The 26,442-nt window shown below is 36.2% G+C and overlaps 1 protein-coding gene across 1 annotated transcript in view; it reads left to right on the forward strand.

Moving 5' to 3' along the window:
• Nucleotides 1-1,963: 1,963 nt before the first annotated feature.
• The window catches only part of notch2 (notch receptor 2), a 59,091-nt gene continuing 34,612 nt past the window's right edge, over nt 1,964-26,442 (forward strand). The window contains exons 1-2 of the mRNA XM_042762035.1: nt 1,964-2,308; nt 23,440-23,521. Of these exons, the coding sequence (XP_042617969.1) occupies nt 2,236-2,308; nt 23,440-23,521 (155 nt within the window). The 5' untranslated portion in view covers nt 1,964-2,235. The remainder of the gene's footprint in view (nt 2,309-23,439; nt 23,522-26,442) is intronic.

Genomic DNA, 26,442 nt, shown 5'->3' on the forward strand with positions numbered 1-26,442 from the left:
TTTTTTTTGGTGATTTGAGTTGACGTGCAAGATGTGACAGATTTACTCTCTTCCCTTTACTACAGAAAAGATACTTTAGATCTAGCTCAGACATTTTCATTTTCTAGAAGTTTAAAATAACAATAAATGAAACTTAGTTTTACAGATGGCTTCAGCTGACATATTGTACAGATGTTTTTTTTTTTGTTGATGTTGCTGAATGAGCATAATCTGAGCTCAGAGGCACAGATCATGGCACACAAAGGTTAAAGCTGTTGTTTTTTTAGGGACTTTAAGGGAGTTTCCAGAAGAAACTCCTAGTGAAAAATTAATAGGATAAGTTTAGTGCTCAGTATGAAACCAAAAAATAAATGTGACTTTGATAAAACAAACAATGTTGAAATAATGCAATATTTTCACTAAAGATCTCTTACATTTATGGGAAATTAATTTGTAGTATGATGTCAGCCAAGGCCATAAAAGACCCAGATTGTGATCATCAAATTCCTCTATATTTGCAATATAACTAGAGCAGTAATTGAAAAATCACATGATGTGCATCTGAAAAAGTCATCCTTGAGGAATGAGCTTAGACCTGCAAGCATGGAAAAATAGAGAAAGAACAGAAAGTCTACGGCACCCTGGAGAAAGGCATTATGGCACAGCAATGCCTTCACTGCAGTCGGTTAATTTGCTCCATTCAATGCTAAGTCTTTCATTAGAAAGCACTGGAGGATATTAACAAAAAAAGGGATTGATTTGTTTATTTTGCCTTTACAACAGGAGCCCTTCAATGCAACATCTTAAACAATGGCATCCCACAGGCACTTCTTTGATGATCTCTGGATAGATGGTACTTGAGTCATGACATATTTGAGTTGTAATGTTTTGATGTGTGTAGGTGATGTGAACTAGGACAGGACAGGAGACGCTTGTTTCACTGACTGATATCATTTTTCTACCTCAGCAGGTGACATTGGGTGTTTAATAATTTTTGTTACAAAGGTCTCACGAAAATTTTAAATGATACACATTTTCTATATGAAGATGTTGTGCTTGCTGTTATGCACAAATGGCAACTCAGAGACTTGGACTCAAGTTGCACTTGACTTTATAGTCTTGTTGACAAGTATCAATATTTTCTGTGATGATACCATTTAGGGTCTATCGCTTTTCGAGAATGTGTGGCCATTTGCTCCTGTAGCAGTGCTTAAACATGACAATAACTGGTTTAATTTGGCACACATCAAGCCCTTTTTATTAACTGCTTGTCTGTGGAAATGTTACATGCATACACACAGATTCAGTAATAAAGTTAAATCCTTTCATGTATTCTCTTATACTTTTATACTTATTTTAGATAAGTAGCCTATGATAAATAATAAAGAAGTAGGATAAAGGATAATGATAAAGGAACACACACATAGGCCTCAATTTGAACTTGTGAACAAATCTGCTGTTAATCTGTGCTAATATCTAAATTAAACATTCAAGCAGTCATCACATTTAATGGGACAAATACTAAAACACTCAAATTACACACATCAACATATCAAAAATAGATTAATACCAAAATGGTGTTGTTGGGTTATGGTAAGTCATAACACAACAACACCTTTTTGTTATTAATATGTTTTCTATTACTACACACGCGAAAGACGAGAAATAAACGGGTATATCACCATAAATCAAAACACCAGAAATATGGGTGGGTCATTTACCAAACGTCAACGGGTGTAGAGGAAAAAGTAAAAGAACGGGTTAAATTTGAGTCATACTCGTCAATTCCTCCGCCACGGCAAAAAAACAAAAAATACTAATGGGCACAAAATCGAGTCTTGATTCAAAACTAGCTAAATAATGCTAAATAAATTTATAGTTTAACTCTTTGAATATTTTCAATAACTTCTAGGAAGTAAACTTTTGAGAAGCTTGTTATTTAGAGACGCATCATAGACTATAGATCCTCCCATGGGGCTGGCGGAAGAACATCTTCATCTGCGACTTCAGAGAGTGAAAGAAGAGAGAAGTTCAGAAAGTTTGATCACAGCCCGACAACGAGAAGGAAAAACGTTCAAATGACGGCAGTATACGGATTTATGTGGACAAACGGGACTTTCTGACAGACAAAAGACAGTTTCGCTATCAAATATAATTAGTTTACCTACTCTTGAAGATCATTTTAAGATTCGTTACGCTTTAACCTGACGGAGCTCAGCCTCGCGCTGGCGACTCTATGTGGATTTTACTCAAAATATGGGCCAATTACCCGCTGTCTCTTCGGGCAAAGTCATCCTTATCGTTATTTGCTGTCTTAAAGTATCATATGGTAAGTACTTTATGGGCTTTTATATTTCAGAACAGATTTCTGAAGAGTCTTTTGCCGTTAACGTTACTACGCTTCAGTACGGCGGTGTGAAGCATCAGCGCTCACGTTTCTGTTCTGCACGACAGTCTCGAATGGCGTGTGTCAGCTTCACTTTATTTAAAACGTACGAATAAATACATTTATAAGATATGTTATTTATATGGTTTGCATAAACATTTTAAAAGCCCTCTAGATTATTTATTTTTTTCTGAGGGGAACACTCGTGTTTCATACCTCTGCCCAGATGTGAGAGAGTCTGAGCGGATGAAATCTGCAGCGGCACATTGTGAGAGAAGAATTCAAAATGGACACGTATGAGGGGAAATATGGACTTTTCTTTGGGTTTTCTGCGTGTAGTCGAATTACCCAGTTTTGTTTTTCTTTAAGAGACAGGAGGAAATCTTTTTACTCTTGTTATTTTGAGGTAGGTGTGCGTGGAGTGTGTATTTTCTGTTTCCAGGAAGATGAAGCTGAATGATGGTTTGCGTATTTGTTGTATTTCTCAGTTCAGCAGTTCCGTAGAGTTTTCCATCTGACGGCTGTTTATTTATGCTTAGCAGCTCGTCCCAGCGGGTTTCAGAAACAAAGGGTGCCAGTTGTTGACTGATTAGAGACTTGTTTGGAGTATTAAGGTCACATATGACTTCCATTCCACATGCAAGTCAGACACAATCCATTCAGAACAGAGGAGCCTCACAAAAGAAAACAAGACAATATAATGACTGCAGGCTCGGCACGAAGAGGGAGGAATGCTGCTGTTGGTGTTTCACATTCCTCTCTCTCTCTCTCTATCTCTCTCTCTCTCTCTTCTTATTTTCTTACTCTCTCACTCTAACACACACACACACACACACACACACACACACACACACACACACACACACACACACACACACACACACACACATTTCCCTGTGGATGCACTCATTCACAATGCTGCAGCTCGCCCATTGTGTCCCACAAATGATGTTTCTCCTTGTTTCTCTGTATTAGATGTCATTCCTTGGGGTGGGATAGATTTCACTTTTCTTTCTTTTCTCGCCTGTCTTGTCACCCCAGTTGTGTAGGTTGTTTCAAGTCGCATGTATTTGCTCACATATGCCATTACAGCGTGTGCAAGAAGAAGTTGTCCTATTGTTCCCGCCTGCGAGCGGCATGCATGGTCTCCAGCCACGGTTCTAACCCACTGCTGCTCTCTGGTGTGAAATGTGATTTATCTTCAGCATACTCCCGCTACTCAGAATACAACGAGACAGTTATGAAATGGCCCACGGTCGTGCATATCTCAGGGATGCCCACATCCAACCAGCTGGTGTGGTGGAGGTCTTGACCGGGTCGATGGAAGGCGTTTCGTTGTGTTATGATGAGACTTTAAAATTATTCTCCAGTTAAGGTTGAATGAGTGAACATTGGTTTACATTTTATATATAGTACCCAATTAGCCACCAAGCGCACACTACAAAGCTAAGAACATCGCTCATTCACTCTCTTGTTGTTTTATTGGCTGTTGCTTAAAAGCAAAAGGTGACCATTTTGAGTAGTGTGCACTTTTCTTAAAGGTAACCAGGGAATGATCAGAGAAGCATTTTACTTCTCTGTGTTCTACAACGCACTGAGTTCCTGGTTACTAAATCTCCACAACAGAGTGTCGTCCCTTTTTTTCCAAAGATTGTAGGAGAATGCTGCAGGAGGCCAGAAAGGACTGAGACGTTAAAGCTTGTTAAATCCGTGGATTAAAACCACTGAGCAGGTTAACAAATGAAGTGGGAATTAAGATGTTTTTCATTCCTGCCAAACTGCAATACACTAAGACTGCATGGCTGTAGCCACACAGACACAGTAATAGACACAATATAGAGTAATATTGTGAAGTATTATTAAAATTTTAAATAACTTTTCTATTTGAATGTATTAAAAATAAAGTATTCTTGTGATGGTAAAGCTGAATTTTCAGCAGCCATTACTCCAGTCTTCAGTGGCACATTATGATTCAGAAATCATTCTATTGTGCTGATTTGGTGCTTACATTTCTTATTATTATCAGTACTGAAAACAGTAGTGCTGCTTTATATGATGAAAAGATGATACTTTTTTTCAGGATTCTGAATCATGATATAGAAAGTTCAACAGAAAAGCTTTTATTTGAAATAGGAGTGTTTTGTAATATTATAAATGTAATTCTGACCAGTTTTATATGTCCTTGCTGAAAATCTTTAAAAAACAAAATCTGTATTATCAGGCAATAACCGATCCCTAATCCCTTCTTGTAATAATTCATTATGTTTTTTGTGCTTGTGCTGATGTGAAAGTGTTCTTTCTGATTGCTAGCATACAGACAGCTCTCTGGACACTTTCATTGGAATGTTGTTGCTTTGAGAATTATTAGGTTTCCTCCCAAACTAGATGCAGCCTATAATTAAACAATCAGGGTGCTTTTTATCCCGACGTGATGTACAGATTTTATGAGCGCCACTGAAAACCTCCCTTTGTTTTTATGTTATCAAATCTGTATGCAATTACGCCCCCCTGTCTCATTACAGATGACTCCGGGAAGAGTTTGTTGTTTGTTGCCATGTCAGCGTTTAACAGAATAGAGAGTGCTTGGTGTATATACAGAAACGCCAGGAAATGGGGTTACTTCCTCACTCAGCGTGAACAACTTCCTTCTGCTGTCCAGCATGGATGTGGGCCAATGCCGACAAATCTCTTCTGACTCTCTCGCTCGCTTGCTCTATTGATTACTTTCCTCTAAACCCAGCTCTGTTAGACTCTCATAATTACTTCCCCATTTCTCTCAGCAGCTTTTAGCACTAACAGAGACCCGGAGAGAGAGACACACACGAGCAGAGATGTCCCTTGGGCTCTGGGTTTGGTTGTAGGGATGAGGCAGCACTTTAAAATGAGCAAGACTTACAGCTGTGAACCAGCTGCTCTGTGCAAGAGCTCCGACAGACTTGTGCCACCTGATCCATGTCAGAAAGGAGGAGAAACATGTTGTGTTTGAAACACTAATTCACCTTATTAGGGCTGTTTGCAGGACTACTTCTATTGCTCATAGTTAGAACTTGGGTTTTGAATGAATATCTAAAAGCAAATATTACAATTTGGCACATTACTTAAGGACATGAGTGAATGATACCTCAGATTGTGTGGCTTGTTTTAGAAGAGGTGTGCTGTTACTTTTTGAGTGTATGGTTTTCACTTAGTGGACGATAAACTGATCTTGATTTTTTTTTTTTTGTGGTTCTTTTGTAATTTCTAATGGTCAAAGGCAGATCAAACGTGACCAGCACTTACGTCTGACTGATACCGAATTGCATGAACCATGTATTTCATTGTGTTTTTGTGGGCGTAGTGGTGGGCGGCTCTTTATATCACAGCTGTTTTATGTATTCAAGACTAATTTCCTTCAGCTCAGCAAAGCCAAATATCTAATTCAAGACAGATTTTGTGTTGAAAACAGTTTTGGTAAGTCAATGAATGTAATTTTGAAAGTCCCTGATCCCATTCCTGCATTCAGTGGGGATAAAAAGTCATGGGACTGCTTTTTATTGAAGGCAGGTTTGAGTTGGCTTCAGAATGTACACCCAAGTGTTCAGTAACAGTAAACACACACACACACACACACACACACTGGGTTATGAATCTGCTGTGTAGATATTTTGCAACTGATTTATAACCGGTTCTGAGAGTGTCATGCTTTCACATCTGGTCACGTTACTGTTAGAGCCCCATCTGAAAGAGAGACAGAGAATGAGAAACACAGACTACATACAGGAAAAAGTATGTGAGTTCAAGATGTAGAAATACTGTGAGAAAGTTGAAAATTGTGTGGTGAGAATCCTGGCGGAACTGAGTGTGGATTGTGTTACGGTTCAGTGTCTGTTCTATGTTGGACCTCCAAACATTTATGTGGTCATCTATCTATCCATCATCTTTAATATTTATAATAAATTATGCTTTATATTTTGATATTTTTTTGTATTGTTGTTTCTTTTTTTTTTTTTGCAGTGCTGCTTTAAACAGTGTGTTGTGCTTTAGTTGATTGACAGTTTCATGATTAAACCCTTTTGTGAAATTTTAGTTCATTCAGCCTCTTTCAATATAGCCATACAAAACAGAAATTTTTTTCCCATTGCACTGCATCTTGCACTTTTAAAATGTATCTCAAGAGCCCTGCATTCTGTTCCATTTTATTGCACTCTGTCTAGCTGTTTTTGAATGCAAGAACGCATGTTATGTAAACACGGCCTAAGAAATGCATCAGATAGGGATCAGGTGCACCCAAAACCAGTGAACATAAAGCTACATTTATCACTGTCTATCTGTCCATCAGATCATTCCTGGAACATTGTATCTTTCATTTTTAAAAGATCTACTCTATATGGTTAGTGAGTAGTTGAATTTAACAGAGGAGGAGAGGAAGATATGTTTGTTTCTAACAAATAAGTGTGAATTGCTTCTCTTATTTATTCCACTTATCACCTTCCCACTTCTCTTTCATTCTGTTGTTCTCCTCTTTTTCTCATGTTGTCCACACATTTGCCCCTCGCTCCATTCCATCACACCTCAGGGACAGAGCTCCGGCCTCATGAATGTGGAAAAATTAAGACAAAATGTTTAGCACTTGGTTAATCACAGTGGGGTTACTCCAAACAAAGTTTGTGTGAAAGTTTTGGCTGTTGTTTGCTTGTGATGAAACTCAAGATAAACAGAGTGATTTTGGCTTGGGTAGAGCACATGCCCATATAGAGACTTATAGAGACCACATGCAGACCACACAAATTATAGAGACCACATGCAGTTTTCTGACATAGGAACGGTTCCCTCCTGTTTGTCTGATATTAACTCATTAGTTGGTTCAGAGCCTGATCACAGATCAGCCATGCAGTGAATCAGATTGACTCTGGTTTACAGTTGGCAGATCCTGGATTTAGATGTAGTTAAAAAGTGTTCATTTACAAAATCCTGTCCAAAAATCCTTTGAGAACTTTCCCTCCGGCAGTTTAATGAAGCATTTGGGGAGCTTGTCAGACCAGTCAGGGCCAAGCCTCACGCATTATGTGCAAGCCTCACCCTTCACTTATGTCTCTCACTCATCTACATTCAATCGTTTGGTCTTCGTCATGTTTGCCTATGAGACTTTGTGACCACACTCAGAAAATAAAGGTTGTCACAATACCATTATTTCAGAAATCAGCGATACCAGTTAATTAACTCTTGATTCCAATTTCAATACCATAGCAAAATGTGTATGGTAATGAACACACATATAAGGGCTGCACGACAATGGTTAAACTGATAATCACGATTATTTTGATTTCGATTATTAATAACGATTATTCTATCCTGCTGAAAAAAAAACTGCTAAAACCAGCCTAAACTTAACTGGTTTAAGCTTGTCTCCCAGCTTGGTCAAGCTGGTTTTAGCTGGTTGTTCCAGCTGGTCTCCCAGCCTGACCAGCTAAGGAAGTGGTCAAAACCTTCAGCCTTCTGACCAGCAAAGACTTGGCTGGATGACCAACTAAAATCAGTCAACCAGCTTAGGCTGGTTTTAGCCATTTTTTTTTTCTTTCAGCGGGGAAATGCAATAACATTTCATGTGTCCTTTAACCAGCCTCCACTGACTATACACTGACTTCATTTAACCAACTATGATAATACAAAACTCATGGTTTTGGTTAGTGTTTTGTCATCTGTATTTACATTACATTTTCTAAGTGACAATTTGTTCGCAAATGGGAAAAAGCTACTCAGATCGCACAGTAAATTTGCTCAAAGATCATTAATACACACTGAAAACTAACATTGCCATGCCATTTTCAACATGAAAACTGGTAAAAACTTTAGAAACTCTTAATATAAATTCCAACAGTTCCAATTTATGTACATTTTTCCCCATTGTATTGTCATGGGTAGGAAAAGCGAATTTATTCCTCAAACACAATAGATCCATTATTGAAACTCAGTGAAAGTTTGATCATGGCACATTTGGTAACACAAACAGTACAAATGGCTTGTGGAAAAAACACATTGTCTATATGACACGTTCATGTAAGCAGAATATTGCTGTGGAGAGATTGCTGAACTCGTGCTTGTTCCGCCATCAGTGAGTGTGCACAGGGTTCTCAGATTGCACAAATTAAATAAAACACCGGGCAGAAAGACTTTTTAGCAATGCAAGATAACGCAAATGCCAAATTAAAAACACATTTCAGGATAAATAAGGAGATGGCCAATATCGTGACGATTATTTTTAATTAATCGAGAAAGGTGGATATCGTTATCGAGATTAAAATACGATAAATCGAGCAGCCCTAATACATATTAATTAAGAATGTTAAATATTAGTATAACAAATAAATTAAATTAAAATGATGGCATAAAGGCAAGTATATCACTTAAGTAACCAACCATAGTTTTCAAGTAAGCATTCAGAAAGTAAAAAACAAAACAAAACTACATCTAAAGTTAGTCAAATGTAAAGTAAACCTACTTAAAGGGATAGTTCATCTAAAAATGACTTTCTTCTATGTAACATACAAGAAGATATTTTGAAAAACGTCTCAGTGTTTTTTTTCTCTTCACACAATGAAGATCATCATTAGTTCCAATCAGACCCTGCTGACTTTCATTGGATGGTCAAAACAATTGAAACTTTATTCAGAATACCTTCTTTTATGTTATAGAAGAAAGAAAACCATACAAGTTCGAAACAACAAAAGGATAAGATAATTATGTTGAAATTTAAATTTTTTGGTCATCTGTCCTTTCAAACTAAAAGTATTACATGAATGGCTGTCATCAGTGTACAGAGGAGCCTAATAGTGTAATCCCTTTAAGACTTTTATTGCTCAGTGTTTGTTTAAAATGATAACAACATGTTTAGAGCTTATTGCCTTATCTTAGAGTAGCTTACATGGTTGTTTATATCAAAAGGTGTCTTTAAGTGGCTGGCTTGACCTTGCATATTATGACACATTAAGCACATATTAAGCATGTTTGAAGAATTTGAAGAATAAGATCTGACAGATCTGACAATGTACAATTTTTAAAGAACTATATAGCCAACTCAGGAACACTCTAGAGACAAATACCATTCACAAACCAGTGGCCCTTGGATCCCCAACTCTTCTCTCTCTCTCGTTCTGTTCTGCATTATTGCCTCTTGCCATCTTGAGCACACTTGACTCCTGCTCTTGTCTTCTTTTATTCCGTCTCATATCTCCAGCACTCCAGTTCCCCTCCCCTTGGCTCTTAAATCTCTGTGAACGCACAATTTCACACTCAGCTTAGCCACTTCTCCCAAATATTTCCCACCATAGCTGCTGCCAAAAAAGGGGTGCAACCAAACGCCTTCTACAGTTGCAGGCTTTGACCTCACAGGGCATTAAATGCCTGGCACAACACAGTGCCTATGGAAAGTATTCATCCTGCTTGGACTTTTTCAAGTTTTCTTGTCTTACGGCATTGAATCACAGTGAACTTAATTTGGCCCAGTGATCTTTCTGATGAAAAGAAAAGACTCTTTAATGTCAAGCATAAAGCAGATTTAGGCCCAATCCCAATTCTGTTTTATACCCCTTCCCCTTCCCCTACCTCAATGCCTATCCCTTCCAATTGTCTCTTGAAACAGAGTGTCAAGGGGTAGGGGTGAAAATATTCTCCTAATCAATGCTGTCCCACGACTTTTATTAATAACAGTTTAAATACTGAATCACTACATTATATTTTCCAGCAACGAGAGGATAAAATCACTGTTATTAAAGTAAACTCACTCTAAAAAGAGAAACGCACATACACATACAACTTTGGAGGTGTTTGCAGGTGTTTTTAAGCCTTTTAAGCCTTAAGCCTTAAAAGTCTTTAAAAAGCCTTAAAAGCCTTTTTTAAAGCTAATTTAAAATTCAATGTGATTTTAATGCCTTCAAGCAAGACGCGAAAAACAGCTACATTCAGTACTCATGTGCTGTGTTCTGTGTGTACAGTGCACATTCTTGCGCTTGAACAGACAAAGACATACAAAAAAATGTCAAAATACCCGTCTTGGCAAGTAACTTTGTAGCTTTAACAATGTTTAATTTATATTTAATTTATACTGTGGTGTACGACTGGCCATTTTTTGTTTTATTTCATCAGATCTGTTTCGGACTCTGCACACAAACAATAATTTTCCAAAATGTAATTTGGATGGAAAATTACAAAGTGTGTAAATGGCTGTTAACAGAGGCCAGAGACGCTGAAGACGGACGAAAAGAGGAGAAAATACTGTAGCAGGCAGAGCAAGATCACTGTTCACAATGCATAGTAGCAGTTAGTGGTCAACTAATATATCGCCAAGGCCGACATATCGGCTGATATTTGGCATTTTGCAAATATCGGCATCAGCCGATACTTTTTTCTGCTTGGCCAATGTGTTTTAGGTGGGACTTTTATTTTGATGCCACTTAGAGCGGCAGTGCCTGAGCACACAGTGCTCTCATTCTCCCTCTTGTTTGCCGTCATCGTTAACAGTTCTGTCTAATATGGATAGTAGGCTGTCTAATAATCAGATAGAACAGTTAAACAAAGGAATTAATGTATACAAAAAGTATTATAACGATTGCTTTTATATTATTAGTAACAATTTAATTCCTTACATTTATATAGCGCTTTTCTGGGTACTCCAAGGCTTTACATAGAAGGGGGCAATCTCCTCAACCACCACCAACGTGCAGCATCCACCTGGATGATGCGACGGCAGCCATATTGCGCTGGAATGCCCACCACACACCAGCTTATTGGTGAAGAGGAGACAGAGGGATGAAGCCAATCAGCAGATATGGGGATAGTTGGGAGCCCATGATGGTCAGAGGCCATTGGGCGAATTTGGACAGGATGCCGGGTTTACATCCCTACTCTTTTTCAAAAGACATCCTGGGATTTTTAACGTCTCATCCGAAAGACGGTGCTTTTTGTCAGTATAGTGTCCCGGTCACTACACTGGCACCCCAGTTTCTCATTTGCCATTAGCATTAAGCAAATACGCATTTATATCATTTAAACAAATCTTTAAATGACTAATGAACATTTAATATCACAAACCTTGCAAACTTAGTCGAATCCAGCTGTGAGATCTTGTGAAGTGTGTGAAAAAAAACCTTAGCGTTGAGCCCTGGTAGTCACAACTGTATTAGAAAGTAGCAAAGAGAAAGCCACTGTTAAGATGTCATATGACATCTCAGCTGCAGAAATCATGTGGGAGAGTCTGATGAGACCAAAACTGCAAAACTGAGCAAAATACTGTGTGTGATCAGAAAAACACCATTGCAGTGTGGCGGTGGCAGCCTCATTCTATAGGGATGCTTTTCCGCAGAAGGTCCTGAACATTTAACAGCAGTGGCACTGGTGGCACCAGCTACTGATTTGATAGCACTAAATATTACAATGCACATTTGACAGTTGCTTGACTTGACTTGAGAGTATTTGGAATTGGAATGTGGATGGAAATTTATTTTCATTAACAAAAACAGTAAAATCTGTAAAAAATTGTAATCTCATTTTTATAGTGAAAATGTAAATATTCAGACAGATTGAGTTAGGACTCTACTCTCTACTAAAATTAAAATTAAACATTGGTCTGGTTGAAACAAACATGTGTTTTAGCCTATATACTTACAGAATAACCAATTTTTGATCTGTAATTATTGGTTTAACTCAAAATTCTACTAAATTCTACTAAAATTCTAGTCAGCTGAAAGAAGTGGAATATATTTAGTTTTCACTTGTAAAAACAGAACTTTTTTTTTGGTTTTGTTGTTTGGAGTGATGTGGTCAAGGTCTTGGCCATCACTTTGGTCACTGGTCAGTAAAACCCTTCATGGCACCTCACTACCATGGTAAAAAGTAATTATGTGGTTTCTAGGGTATTTGTTACAAAAACAGTTAAACACATTTAGTATAAATGCAAATGTACAAAACTGCTATAGCTTAATAACAAAGAAAGGACTGTAATTATATTCCGTTACTCCTTTAATACATTTAATGCATGTCTACATTAATAATACAATAACATTTTATAATACCAGGGTTTCACTTAATCAGTTAATAGTAAATGTTGGTGATTTCTAGAGCTGAAACAACTAATCGATTTAATCGATTAAAATCGATTATTAAAATAGTTGTCAACTAATTTAGTAATCGATTCGTTGCTAAATAATTTTTATTTGCCGTAAGCGGCTCATTTCGTGCATATTTTAAATCTGCGGTGACCAAAGTGTGGCAGTAATGAGCCACCGGAGGTTTTACTCAGCCAGTACAGCAGGAGAAGTAGCGAATAGCCAATAGCTGGCCTCGTTTTTATGTCACGTGCTTCCCGCACAGCGTCTCTGCAGCATTCAGCGTGATGGGTGAGGAAGGCGGCAGTGGAGTAAGCTCGAGAAAAGAAAAAAAAAAAAAAGCGGAAGATAAAACTCATCGGACGAAGTCATCCAAAGTGTGGGAGCAAAAAGAGAGCAAGCCTAACTGTTAAGCCCTGAACATTTGGACATGTTGACCTTTTTGCACTGCAATGCAAAGTTTTTCTCTAATAATGAGTGAATAGTGTTCTGCCTCATTTCCCACAGGTAGTCGAATTCCTGTCAGTTCAGGCATAAGCTGTTTTGTTAACATTTTATCGCTTTATTACATTTTTGAATTTTGCACTGTTATAAGGACCACTACATATTTAAATCCGATGAAAATCACAGTGTCCAAAGACTTTTATTTGTGTAGATTCTGCAGTACAATGTTGTTTGCAAATGTTTAGTCGTAAAAGCTGATAACATTGCTTTTTAACAATTAACATTTAAAGCTTTGTCGTTTACCAGTTCATAATTCAGTCTTGCAGCCTAATTATGACTGACTGAGAGAGGTTAATGTTTAAATGTATTTGAAATGCACTTTTTTCTAAGCATTCACTGCTCTTTTTCACACAGCAGGTTTTTTGTGTGTGTCCAGTTTTTATTTCTGGACAACCTTCTGATGGATTTTACTTTAAAATGTGAGTTCCATTCAGGTTTCATGCCATTGGCACTTTATTGGAAGGATTGTTTACAATTTCATAGCATAAGCTATAAAGCTGTTTCCCAGGTATAAGCTGTGTGTTCACAGGAAAATAATAAAATGCAATTTACTGCAATTTTAATTCTGTTTTATTCTTATTCTTCGTGATAATATGTTCTGAAAGATTCCTTAATAAGCTTTGTTCGGGATGTTAAACTACTTTAGGAGCCCTAAGGACTGCCATGGTGAAAACATTATTTGAAACCTCCTTGTGAAATTTGCTAGAGTATGTATGGGTCAATGTTTTGATTGCAGAAGAGTTTGACAAAGGATAACTAACACATAATAAAACACAACTCCAGGTATGTTTTTGATGAGGATATGACAATGCAAAAATGGTTAAAATCTCTAAAAAGTCTATGTTGAATGATAAAGACCCTTTGTTAATAATTTACTTGGGGAAAAAATGGGCAAAACTAAAATATAAGTACATAAACCGATTCATCGATTAATCGTAAAAATAATCGACCGATTAATCGATTATCAAAATAATCGTTAGTTGCAGCCCTAGTGATTTCATTGGCGGAAATCCCGGGGGGTCGGGGGGCACAGGACCCCCCCGTCTGAGGGTTGTCCCCCCTAAATATATGTTTAAAAACCACGCTGTGCAATGTAAATAACAATGTTTTATACTTTAAATAATTGTGTAAGTAGTAAAACAACACAAATTGGGCAAAAATGCATTTTAAGTTTAGAAACATTTTGAGTGTACCCCTCCCTTGCCTCACAGTGCTTTGGTCCAAATGCCTGCTTTCCTCTTTTACATCACCTACTCACACACAAGAGAGAACCGAGAAGAGAAAACAAAGGAGAGGAGAGAGAACAAAGCCAATAGTTGTGGAAGTCCAGTAAGTAAGGCTGTCAAGGCTATTTTATTCACTTAAAGATCGGATGAAGTGATTATTTTCTCTTTAATACAGATGATATCAATGTATTTTTTGATGAGTCGCTATGTTAGCAATAATAATGTTACCTGCTTTGAGGGAAAGGGTTGCCAGGTTTTCATAACAAAACCCGCCCAATTGCTACTCAAAACTAGCCCAAAACTAGCACATACTATCTGTGTTTTTAAGGGGGTCCACCAGTAAAAATTGTGTTCTGGGGTCTAAAATATCACGTAATTGGAGTCGCTTCAACCCGTGGACATGAAAAACAACTCGCAGCAACAGTGATAAAGTAGCCAAATTCCACAGGAAAACTGCAAATTTGGCAACACTGTGACATATAGTAATGTCTACAATCGGACACGACCGCTGTCACGCTGCGACCACAGCAGCTTTAAGTTGTCTAATTTGGCATGGTCTCCCTGCTACACTAATAGTAGTAAGACATTCCTCTGTGTATACATATCCTTACAACTATGATTTTAGCTGTATTATTTGTGTCCCCTTCAAAAATTGCTCTTGAGAAAATTTGTTTATTGTCCCCCCCAACTGTTAGACGAAATTTACGCCCCTGGGTGATATATGTATTGAAAAGCCTTCCAGCTCAATCAGTGTAGCACAGCATTTCTCCTGTTTTCTGCATTAGTGTTGTAAAGAATTTCAGTTGGCATTAAACAAGACATTTATGTTTTTTTGGCAAGAGAAATCTGTGCCAAACTCAAATGTATCTCACTGGATCTCGCAGTGCTGTTTTGTAGTCGCTCCATCAGGACGGTATATGATACGCTGCACTGTCTTTTGGGCTGAGCTGATAAACAGTCTGTATAAGATGGTTCAAATGAGTTGCATTGTTTCATTCCACTTTTGGTGTGGTTGGCATTTAATGTTTCTCATATGCAACAGAAATGGCAGTGGTTATCAGTAAAACTGATAGTGGCACCAGTTTGGATGAGCTCACATGCGCAGCAGTACCACGGGGTGCGCGGCTGTCCACGAGCCCTCTTGATGGCAAAAATAGTGTGATGCTGACAGTGCACGGATGGCCGAAATATACTTTGGCCTTTATGCGTTCGACAACCGGCCGTTTTTTGCCTTATTGCAACTCTCAGTTCTGGAATTTCACAAACCGCAATGCAATGCAATCATTTTCCAAAATGTAATTTATGTGAAAATATGAAGTCTGTTAACGACGCTGAAGACAGACGCACAGAGAAAAATATTGTAGCAGGCAGATCACTCAATGTTCATTACGCACAAACAATTGGAAGAAAATCCTCAATATTGATTTGGGGGTTTATATGAATGTGTTTCTGAGGGGAGCTGACTGTCTTCTGAAAAGTTTATGTTTTTTTTCAGGAAAATCACGATTCACGATTTTATCATGATTCTTTGTCATGTTGGTTTTATTATTTTGCAAGTTGTTTGAGCAGTACAGCCAAATGAAATGTTTAACCGGCAAGCCTTTAAAGCAGAGAACACACTACACGACTGCCATGCCAATTATGAATGGAATTTGGTCTTGAGGATGGATCGTGCCCAGTCGGACCGGGTCTGTTCCAGTTGGGCTCAGTCGCTGTTTGCAGTCGACAGAAAAAATCGTATAGTGTGTGGTGCCTAAAGATTATAATCTTAGAATTCAAGAACCAGTCATTTTCACAAAGTTTTTTTTAAACATGTTTAATATTTTCGACTGACGTCAGCGATTGCAGGCTATGCAGCATTGCATTCACTGTCAAACGTCATTAAAGGTTGATTTTGTAATTTTGTCAAATATTTTTCTTGATTACACATCTTCTTGTGATTTATTTCTTGTCTTTATTTTATTTCATAAGTTAACATTGCAAGTTAAATGGTTTTGGGCTATTCGTTTTTTTTCTGCAGTCGAATAAAGTAAAAAATGTGCAATTTCTCTCATTTTAAAGATATTATCAAGAATTATTTTTTATTCTTTTATTTTCTTAACTTTTAAATATTCTTAACATTTATTATAAAGAATTTTTAAATTTATAAAGATTTTTTTCCTAACAAATATACCAACATAATGAATAGCTATTGTTCAAAACTGATTTTACATAAAAAATCACATAAAATCACAAATATGACACAAAATAAAATTATTTTATGTACACAATTTAATTTTATATTTGAGGAATAAGGAAGTTACAATGGCTTGAATTTCTCTACAGTTCTTTTGTCATCTGTCGGAGTACAGGGTTGACAGGGCCATAACATTTGCTGTAGACTAATATAATGAAAATTTAAATACACAAATATCATTTTATATGACTTTTGTTTCTGAATAAATGGAGCAGCCTAATGTTTTATTTCATTCTGATTCTGATTGGTAACTCAGGAACTGTAACCAAAAAAGCCTACCATTTTTAATCAGAATCAATTTTTATTCCAAGAAATCTAGAATCTAGAAATGTTATAATTAAGGAAATTAAACATAGGTGTCTGAAAAGACTTCACGAAATGTGTCTGTTCAAGCAATAATTCAAAAAAGAAAGAGAAACCTAGGACTCAGTGTGTGACATTGGTGTGGCATTTATTAGCTTTTATTAGCAAAACCTATATAGCTGGAAAGATGTATTTTCTATTATATTAAACACAAACTATGAAAAAACAAAACAAACCTTTAACGTTTCAATAATTAAGCGGCTGTGGGAGCATGGGTAATTGGACACTTCGTTTTTGTTTTTTTGTCCAGTTGTCCATGAATTTGTCCAGTCTTGACGTGCCACTCATTAAGTGTGTTGTGTAGTGGACCGACTCAGTTATTAAATTTGTGCTCCTCTCCGACTGTCAAAAACTAGAATCTGCTCCAGTCGATGTAAACCGTCTTTAAGTGTGTTGAGGTCAGTCTTGGAATGTTTCAGCTAGTCATGTAGTGTGTCCCCAGCTTAAAGCACATGCACATAATGTACTGTTTGATTGCAAATAAGTTCAGTTTCCCATGAGTGTAACTCTATCACTGAGTTAATGCCATTTGATGTGAAGGTATGTCGCGTTGTACAGAATATTGAGACGGAGGCGCCAGAAATGCACCTGATAGCATGTGCGCTGTAACATGATACTATGATGTTTCTTCAAAAGCAGATTGTGGTGTCATTTTAATCATCCACGATCAAAAATCATGATATCACACATCCCTATGGAGAAGTTTTATTTTACAATGAGAATGAGTCCAAGTAGAAACTAAATGTCTATTTTTTTGGACCCCATTAATTTTCATTGTGGAGACAAAAACAATTAGGCTACATTCTTATATTTTGTTAAATGTCTTCTTTTGTTTTCTGCCAAAGAGTGAATGCAGGAAATTGCAGTGGCCAGATATTAAATACCAACTCAATACCAGAATACTTATGCCAGGGGTCTGCAACCCTAATAATAATAATAATAATTATGTATGTTTGTCTAATTGTCTTACTTTTAATTGGCTAAGAAATAAAATACACTGCTGGACAATAACCAATAATTTGTATTCTATAATATTTATGATATATATTTTCCTGATGACAATTTTTTGATTTTGATTGGTTTATATACTACTATATAAACACTTTTTCCGTTTTTATCACAGAATATGGCAGAAAATATGTTTTATAGCTTCTGTACTGTAATAAATGCTATGTCAGTTAGCACTGTATCATTCATATACTTTATTTATGGGGTAAGACTTGAAAAACACACATAAACCATTGTTGCAATCATTTATTGTCTTCACATTTCATCAGTTATGGTTTATGCTTGTTATTCAACTTAGCTACTACGATAGCTGGATGCCTTTGTCCATATTAGGGAGTGCCCTCCGGCTTCGAGTATGAATGAAACACACTGCATGAGTGTTGAGCGTTCCGTAGTGTTCACATCATTTTGGATTAGAATAAAACACATCCAAAATGATATGACTATCTTGTCTCTTTTAATTTAAATCTAGATTTAATCACACTGGCCCTGTTTTTGGTGTATGCATTTTAAAAGCTGTGTGTTGAGCCACTTTTATGTTTGGTATATGGTGTGATGAGTGTGAGAGTTTAATGATCAGTAAAACCAAGTTTAAGACTTCACACAATGCTCTTGAACATTTTACACAGTGCTCAAAACTTGTCATTTCAGTTTCAGATTCTGTTTTTGAGTGTTAGACTTCCAAGTATTATTAACGAAATTTAGCTCAAAGATAAAGAGCTTTGGGGCATTTATGTAAAGCCCCGTCTTTAGCTGTTGGCTTCATGCCCAGGCTGCTCTCACTTTCTCTGCACTTTTGCACACAAGGATATTTTGAGGCCCGGTCAAAGTACAGGAAGTCGGTATTAGCGCTCAATGCACTTCCTGTCTTCAGCTGTAGTACTGTGTTACTTAGTGTCAGTGCTGCTTTGAAATCATATGACCTGCCACCCAGTGTCTTAAAGGGAAGTGTGGGGTAGGACTTGCTTCTGTTTGCAGAAATACACTTGACTTGTCAGTAAACTGGCCTAATATGTGTAAATCAAGAGTATAAAGGTTTTAAACTCCTAAACACAATATTTTATTTAAACCATACACTTTTGAAATTAGTTTTTGGATTGAATTTGCTTGGTTATATTACAGCCAGATGTTCATATACTTCGTTGTGATGTCCAGAGCTGTGACGTGTGTCCAGATGCTTCCCGTATTTTGAGAGGAAATGAGTGAAAGTATCTGATCAGTTAGGAATTTCCATCTTGAATGCACTTGGCACATTGTCACCGTAAAGGGTTATAGTTTTTTTTCCTCACCTTTGTTGCTCTATTACTTTGTCTCTCACCTCTTTCCCCCAACAACTCCGCTCTCTCAAGTGTTTGTATCGGAGGGAGTGCTGTGGTTACAATCTACAGCAGCTTTTTTCCTTTGCTTTGTGTCGTCAGAAGAATTTTGCGACATTCTGCGTAACATCCTGACAATGTGAAGCAGGTTTCACTTACTAAAGTACTAAACAAGTTTGCCTGATTGTGTGAATTAGAAATCCAGTATTAAATCTGTGATCATTTTGGTATCAGTCATATTTAGCATTGTTTTTAACACTTACCCCGCCAGCATTTTTAAAAAAGTTGCCAACCACTGCCAGCATTTTTTTTAAACTCTTTTTTTTATTAGAACATGATATTAAAGTTATACATCAGAGATAGACAATGGGGTACTGACATTTGAAAAGATTTACAAAGATAGAGAAAACTGAACAAAGAAAAACAAAGAAGTAGGTGTTTTTTCACACAGTTTCAAGATTTTTAAAATAAGAACATATATAAAAGGAAAATCCATATGCTTTGTGAACATGTATATAGTTGCATACATAATCCACCCGACTATGTATAGTCAGTTAGCTATTATTATGTATTATTCTTAAGATTGGACTCCATCTTACCTCAAAAATACTCATCTGGAGTCTAAGGGAATAAATTATTTTTTTCCATTTTGTAAATTTCTCTGATTTTTCAGATCCACTGTTCATTTGTGGGTGGGTCTGATTTGAGCCATTTAGACGTGATACATTTTATGGCTGCAGAAAATAATATTTGAAGTAGATAATTCAAACTCCTTTCCCTCACGCCTTCAGGTATCAATCCTAGAATAGCCACAGTTGGATCAAAAGGAATATCAATATAAAATATGTCTCCAAATACTTTATAGATATCTTCCCAGAATTGTTGTATCTTTGGGCAGGACCAAAAGTTATGATTTTGGTTTCCCAATAGGTCACCACACTCTCTCCAGCATCTGCTAGATGATACTATCTATATCTTTGCTACAATTTGTGGAGTGCGGAAGTATCTTGTAATAACTTTGCACTTAAATTCTCTCCATGTGTTTGAGTTAGTTACTTTATGGGCCCCGGAACATATATCTATTCAGTCCTCTTGTGTAATCTCTACCTGCATTTCAGCCTCGCATCGTTCTTTATATGCAAAAGAATTATATGGATGAAGTGATAGCAGTCTCTGATATCATTTAGAAATAAGCCTCTTGTCAATCATCCCCATTTGTATTTTCATCATTAACTTTTCTGTTTTGTTTGAATTAATGATATTCTTCCACTCTTTATATTTTGTAAGAAAATCTCTTAATTGTAAATATCTGTAAAAATCTGTCTTTGGTAACTGAAATTCTTCTAACAGTTGTTCAAATGACTTGAAATGGTCTTTACTAATTAACTGATATATAAAATTTAGTCCATAATTTGCCCATTTTTTAAAACCAATATCTAATGCAGATGGTATAAAGTTATTTATTGTACTAATACTAGATAAAGGAGAAATGGAATGAGTAATTTTCAATGAAGATCATATGTTTTTCCATATTTTTAAAGTAACACTTGTCCACTTACCCATTTTCACATTACCCCAGCTGAAATCTATGAAATGGAGTGAAACCAGGGGATACTGACAGAGGCCTTTCTCTATGTGTAACCAACCCGTATCCATATTGTCCTTCAACCATGCCTCTGTTGGTTTTAGCTGTGCTGCCCAATAATGTCATTTAAGATTTGGAAGACCTAATGCCCCATCAGCCTTCATAAGCTGTAATGTTTAATATTTTATTCTTGGCCTTTTCCCTGCCCAAATAAATTTAGAAACCGCCAGCATTTTTGATGATTTTCATAAAAAATTTAATGGCCCGTAGAATATTTTGTTTTATGAATATCTGAACATGCACATCAAAATAAAGAACAGAGCCTCTATTTAAAAAAATAAATAAATAAACTTTTATTCTAGCTACAAGCATTCTTTTTTTATCAACACTGGAATGTAGGTATGTTTTATTTAAAAAAAGGCAACATTTTGAGCAAAAAGCAGAGAAAATCACGTTTTTATCAAATACTACATCTGAATAATATTCAGTAGGATGATCAAAGCAAAGATGTAGTAGATTGCTTCCATCAACACCTCCAATGCTTGCACAGTCCTTTGCCACTTCCTGGATTGACATTTCACTCTGTAACATTAGGCAGTTTTTATTAATGCTGTTTATTGTTGGTGATCACATTGTTTTTTAAAAACCAATATGCATCCATATGAGATCAACTTCCTCACATGTGATTTTGATTGGCACATTCTAGACTCATTCAGGAGATGCATAATAGTGGCCCGAATGTGTAACATCGAGAATGCAGAAATTCCATGTTTGGCAGGGAAGCACTGTCTCAGAATACCCGGAAAATTTTGTGTTTGGTGATAGTTCATTTTCATATCAGTCTAATAATGGCAGTGTTCAAAGCTTGTAATATTAAAAAAATTTTGGCCCAGTTTATAGGTTAAACTCTTATTATGCTTTTTATGCTATACTTCAAAGAACTAAACAGGCCACTTTTTTTACTACAAATTAAAATGGAGTTCTTAAAAGTTTGGGAGGTTACTTAATGTAGCTTTGTCTATGATTGAGAATACATAGTGTGTCATTGATACTCTAACAGCATGCCTTGATGATGTTAAATCTTAGCTTTCCAAAAATGTTCTCTTTTTGTACCCTACAAAAATTTAGGGTACCCTACTCTGTACCCTAAATTCCTTCATTTCTTCCCAAGTTCGCAATCTGGGTGTGGAGTTCGAGAACTGCTTGAAATTTGATAAACAAATTAGTGCTGTTGTAGGTTCTAGCTTCTTCCATCTTTGTTCTCTCACTAAAATCAAGTAATTACTCTCTGAAAGTTCTCTAGAATTTGCTATCCATGCCTTTTTTACCTCTCTGCTGGATTATTGCAACTCGCTTTATTTTGGTATATCAAAGGCCAAAATCTCTCGGTTACAAGTAGTCCAAAATGCATCATCTAGACTCCTGAAGGGATGTAAAAAGTTTGATCATGTTACTCTCCTCCTGAAATTGCATTGGCTGCCAGTACATTATTGAGTTGAGTTCAAAGTCTCGATACTTGACTACAAAAACAATCTAGCTCCTCCTTATTTGTCTGATTTACTCCACTCCTACACTCCGACAAGGGGATTAAGATCGGAGGGCAAATTTCTCCTCTGGATCCCAAGAACCTGCTTAAAGACCAGGGTATCTAAAGCTTTTGAAGTGGCTGGTCCTACCCTTTGGAACAACTTATCAGTTCATATTAGAATGGCTTCCACTTTATCTGAGTTCAAGTCCTATCTTAAAACTCATCTCTTCTCTTTGGCTTTTAATATATAGCAAGGTTTGGTTTTTGTTTGGTTTTATTGTTGTCTGCTGTTTTTTCTCTCTTTGTTGCATTTTATTTTTTTGTTGTGAAGCACTTTGGTTGACCTTGTTCCGTGCTTAAACATGCTCTAGAAATAAACTGAACTTGAACTCAATCACAATACAAAGACATTACTCCTATTACATCTCCTGAACTCCAGCTTTATTTATGTTTACCCCCACCAGTCTGTTTGCCTTTACCTTTTTCTATGATTAGATGGACATGTGTGAACTTATAAATAAAAAAAATTTACATTACCGTTCACAAGATTGGGGTCAAAAGACTTTTTAACTTTTTTGAAGGAAGTCTCACAGAGGCTGCATTTATTTGACCAAAATTCTGTAAAAATAGTAATGTTGTAAAATAATTTTACAATTTTAAAATAATTGTTCTATTTTAATATATTTAAGATGAACTGTATTCACATGATGGCAAATTGAATTTTCAGCATCATTACTCCAGTCTTCAGTGTCACTTGATCCTTCAGAAGTCTTTATGCTGATTTGGTGCTCAAGAAACATTTCTTATATTGTCAGTGTTGAAAACGTATTTTTTTGAAAACTGATACATTTTCTACAGGATTCTTTGAAGAGCATTTATTTGACATAGAATTTTTTGACAGATCAATTTATTGCTAAATCTCAAAGCATTCATTTCTTATTAATTTCATTAATAAAAATCTTAGTGACCCCAAACTTTTGAACAATAGTGTATATAATAAATTAACCCAAATTAGCCTGTACATAAATTAACCCAAAATATTAATTTGAGTTGAAGTAATTTTAATAGGTGAGAATAAAGACTGTTTTATGATAAAAATCACTGGCACAGGTATATAATGAGTAAATTGTATTCATTTTGAATTTGTACTGTTATCGGTTCTCTGCACAGCACTTGATGTGATCTTAACTGACCCAGTCATGATCTGATGTGTTCATGTTTCTTCACAGCTCTCCAGTGTGTGGACCCCGTGAAGCCCTGTGTGAACAATGCTTCGTGTTTCACTTTCCACAATGGAACAGGCTACTGCAGGTAAGCCAGGACCACTCTCAGATTTAAACTCCACTGTCTGAGGCTCAGTGAGAACCAGAAAAATCCAGCGGCGAGACTGTTTTGCACAAAGCTGCGTTGCCTAACTTCATTTCTCCACAGAAATAATGAAATTAGGTCACGCTAAGTATTCAGTATTGCCAAATATGCTCTCCTGATAAAGTTGGAGTCCTCCCACGGTACACTGAGAAGTGTAGGTCTTAACGATTGCTTTTTTTATGTGTGGATGTGTGTTTTTGCGGGGCCAGTGTTTCCCATTCATTAACTAGAGTGTGGCGGTCCGCCACAGTCTAATCTGTCCCGCCACAGTTTCAAAATAAACCGAAAATATATTTATACTCCTCATTATAACATAAAAGGTCTTTAACATTGTGTTTCGTGCCTTTGCTTTCGCAAAGTGCCAGTCAAACGAACTAAGCATAATATGGCTTTATCCGCATCTCAGAGCTGCTCCTTTCACAGTGAATGCAGTGAACTCTGTTTTTGATTTCTGTGAGTTTAGCGCACATCTGAGAACGCAACGACCACTAGTTATGCTTTGTTTTCACATCAGCATAATTTTCAACATCTTAATGGGCAAATGTTGACAGTGTTGCACTAGATTTGAACTGAGACGCGTTTGTAAACCTGTTTTCACAGAAGCTGGAGTTTTCCGCCAAAATAAAAGTTCAACTTCAGTTTCCGCAGAAATAAAAGTTGATAGGTTTATCTCTTTCAAGCAAGAACTAAAATTAACAGACGTGAAGAAAGGAAATACTGTACAGCCAGAGCAAGCTAACTGTTTATTGGAAGAAAAATTTAAATACTGGGGTGGGGGTTTACATGAATGTATTTCTGAAGGGATCTGACTTAAGAAAAGTTTCTATGGCACTTTTCCCTCTTGTCACTGCTGTTTTATAAGCGCCACCTGCTGAAATTCAGCCTGCCTGCTGTTTTTATTTAATGCAGGTTTTAGCATAATTTCACAAAGCTGAAGTAGACCATTCTGTTTCAAATGTTGAAATGATACAATCAAATTTAAATAAAAAAAAAAACTGCTCATGCTACATGTGTGTAGCATCTTTGTTTGTATCGTGATTAAAATGCAGCTGTTGGTTCTAATTTCAAATTACATTTTTAAAAAATGATTAAATATGTTTAGTAGTTGTAATATCTGCAACTGCAAAAACAGTTTCATGGCCAGGAAAAAAATATTTGTGTCCAGTAAATTTTCTTAAGTCACCAGCCACTGGCAGATGTGGCAAAAAGTTAGTTTTAGGCCCTGCTTGCAAGTGTAGAAATACAGTAGTAATTTCACTACTGTAGAATAAGGTAAAATAATATACCTGTGAAATACTCATTTTCACTTATTTTACAGTGCAATTGTTTTACAGTGTATGGCTATTACTGTCATAGGAATAATAATATAAAATTATTATTATTATCATTATATTCTAATTCGTTTGGTTTCCAAATTCACCGGTGTGAGTGTAATTTAGACTGAGATACTATATCACTATAATATAACTAAATATAGAACTAAAAAGAGGATTGAGTCCCCCTTTCAACCTCAAGTACAAGTCAATTCACCAGCTTTTTTCTTTAAGTTTGCACACTGAACCTGTGTTGGAGCTCTTAATTTTGAACTTTCGAAGTGCACCAGATAGATGAATTTAACTGTAAAATGTACAAAATTTTCACATGGAGTGGCATGCCCCCGGACCCCTCTAGAGGGACAGAGGTCCACCCAACACAGTCTCACAAAATCCTGTGGGAAACACTGGCGGTGCATTTAAAACCATCTCTGAATGTAGGAAAAACTATGCAAAGCATATTCAAAAAAGACGAGTAACAGTTGGAGTGGAAAAACGGTAAAATGCATCCAATTCTTGTGGTTCAGAGTTTAAAACACACACACAAGTTCCCTTCACTGTTAAATGCCGGTTCCTTTACTGCTGTTGTTCATTGAATGTTGCTTGTGGCAGCTTGTAATTGTACTTTTTATGCCGTATGATTGAGAGTTACAGTTATTGCTTTGCCCAAAATAAACACTTGCTAACAAACCTATCATGTTACATTTCTATGGGCTGTGAAACACAGAGTAACTGTTTACTTTATATATATATATATATATATATATATATATATATATATATATATATATATATATATATATATATATATATATATATATATATATATATATATATTATATCAATTCTCATTTTACATTTAGTTTGTTTTAATAAATTTTTCAATGCCCTTTTGTTATGTTCATAGGTTTGTTTTATATTTCTTTTTAGCTTTAAGTTTTATATATATATATATATATATATATATATATATATATATATATATATACATACATACATACATATACATACATACATACATATATATACATACATACATACATACATACATACATACATACATACATACATACATACATACATACTAGGGCATACATACTAGCACACACAGGGACGCGTTTCCAACACCCTGAACCCCGAGTTGATTCGTTCTTCGTATCTCCTTATGTTTAAACAGACACATACACACAAAATTATGTCAAAATACTAATTTCGACAATCATTTTCGTAAATCCAGTCAGCTATGTTTTAAATGAATGTAAACAGCTGAGAAAGAAATCGGGTGTGTATCATTATACTGGATCCTAGCAGTCAGCCTTAAAGGGACAGCAGCCTATAAATACCTGCTGCTGAATATGTCACTAATGTTAATCAAACAACAGCTTTAACAAAGATTAATTTAAATGTAATTAATACACTATGTGTTATTTTGTACTTAATTGTTAACTTTCTGTACCTGAATTATTTTGCAAAAGAAACCTCTGCATGGTGATAAGGATTACACTGCATAATTTTCCCACTTATCATGCGGCCACTTGCCTGATAAGTAAA

The sequence above is a fragment of the Cyprinus carpio genome, chromosome A8 (genome assembly GCF_018340385.1).
Source record: "Cyprinus carpio isolate SPL01 chromosome A8, ASM1834038v1, whole genome shotgun sequence".
NCBI lineage: Eukaryota > Metazoa > Chordata > Actinopteri > Cypriniformes > Cyprinidae > Cyprinus > Cyprinus carpio.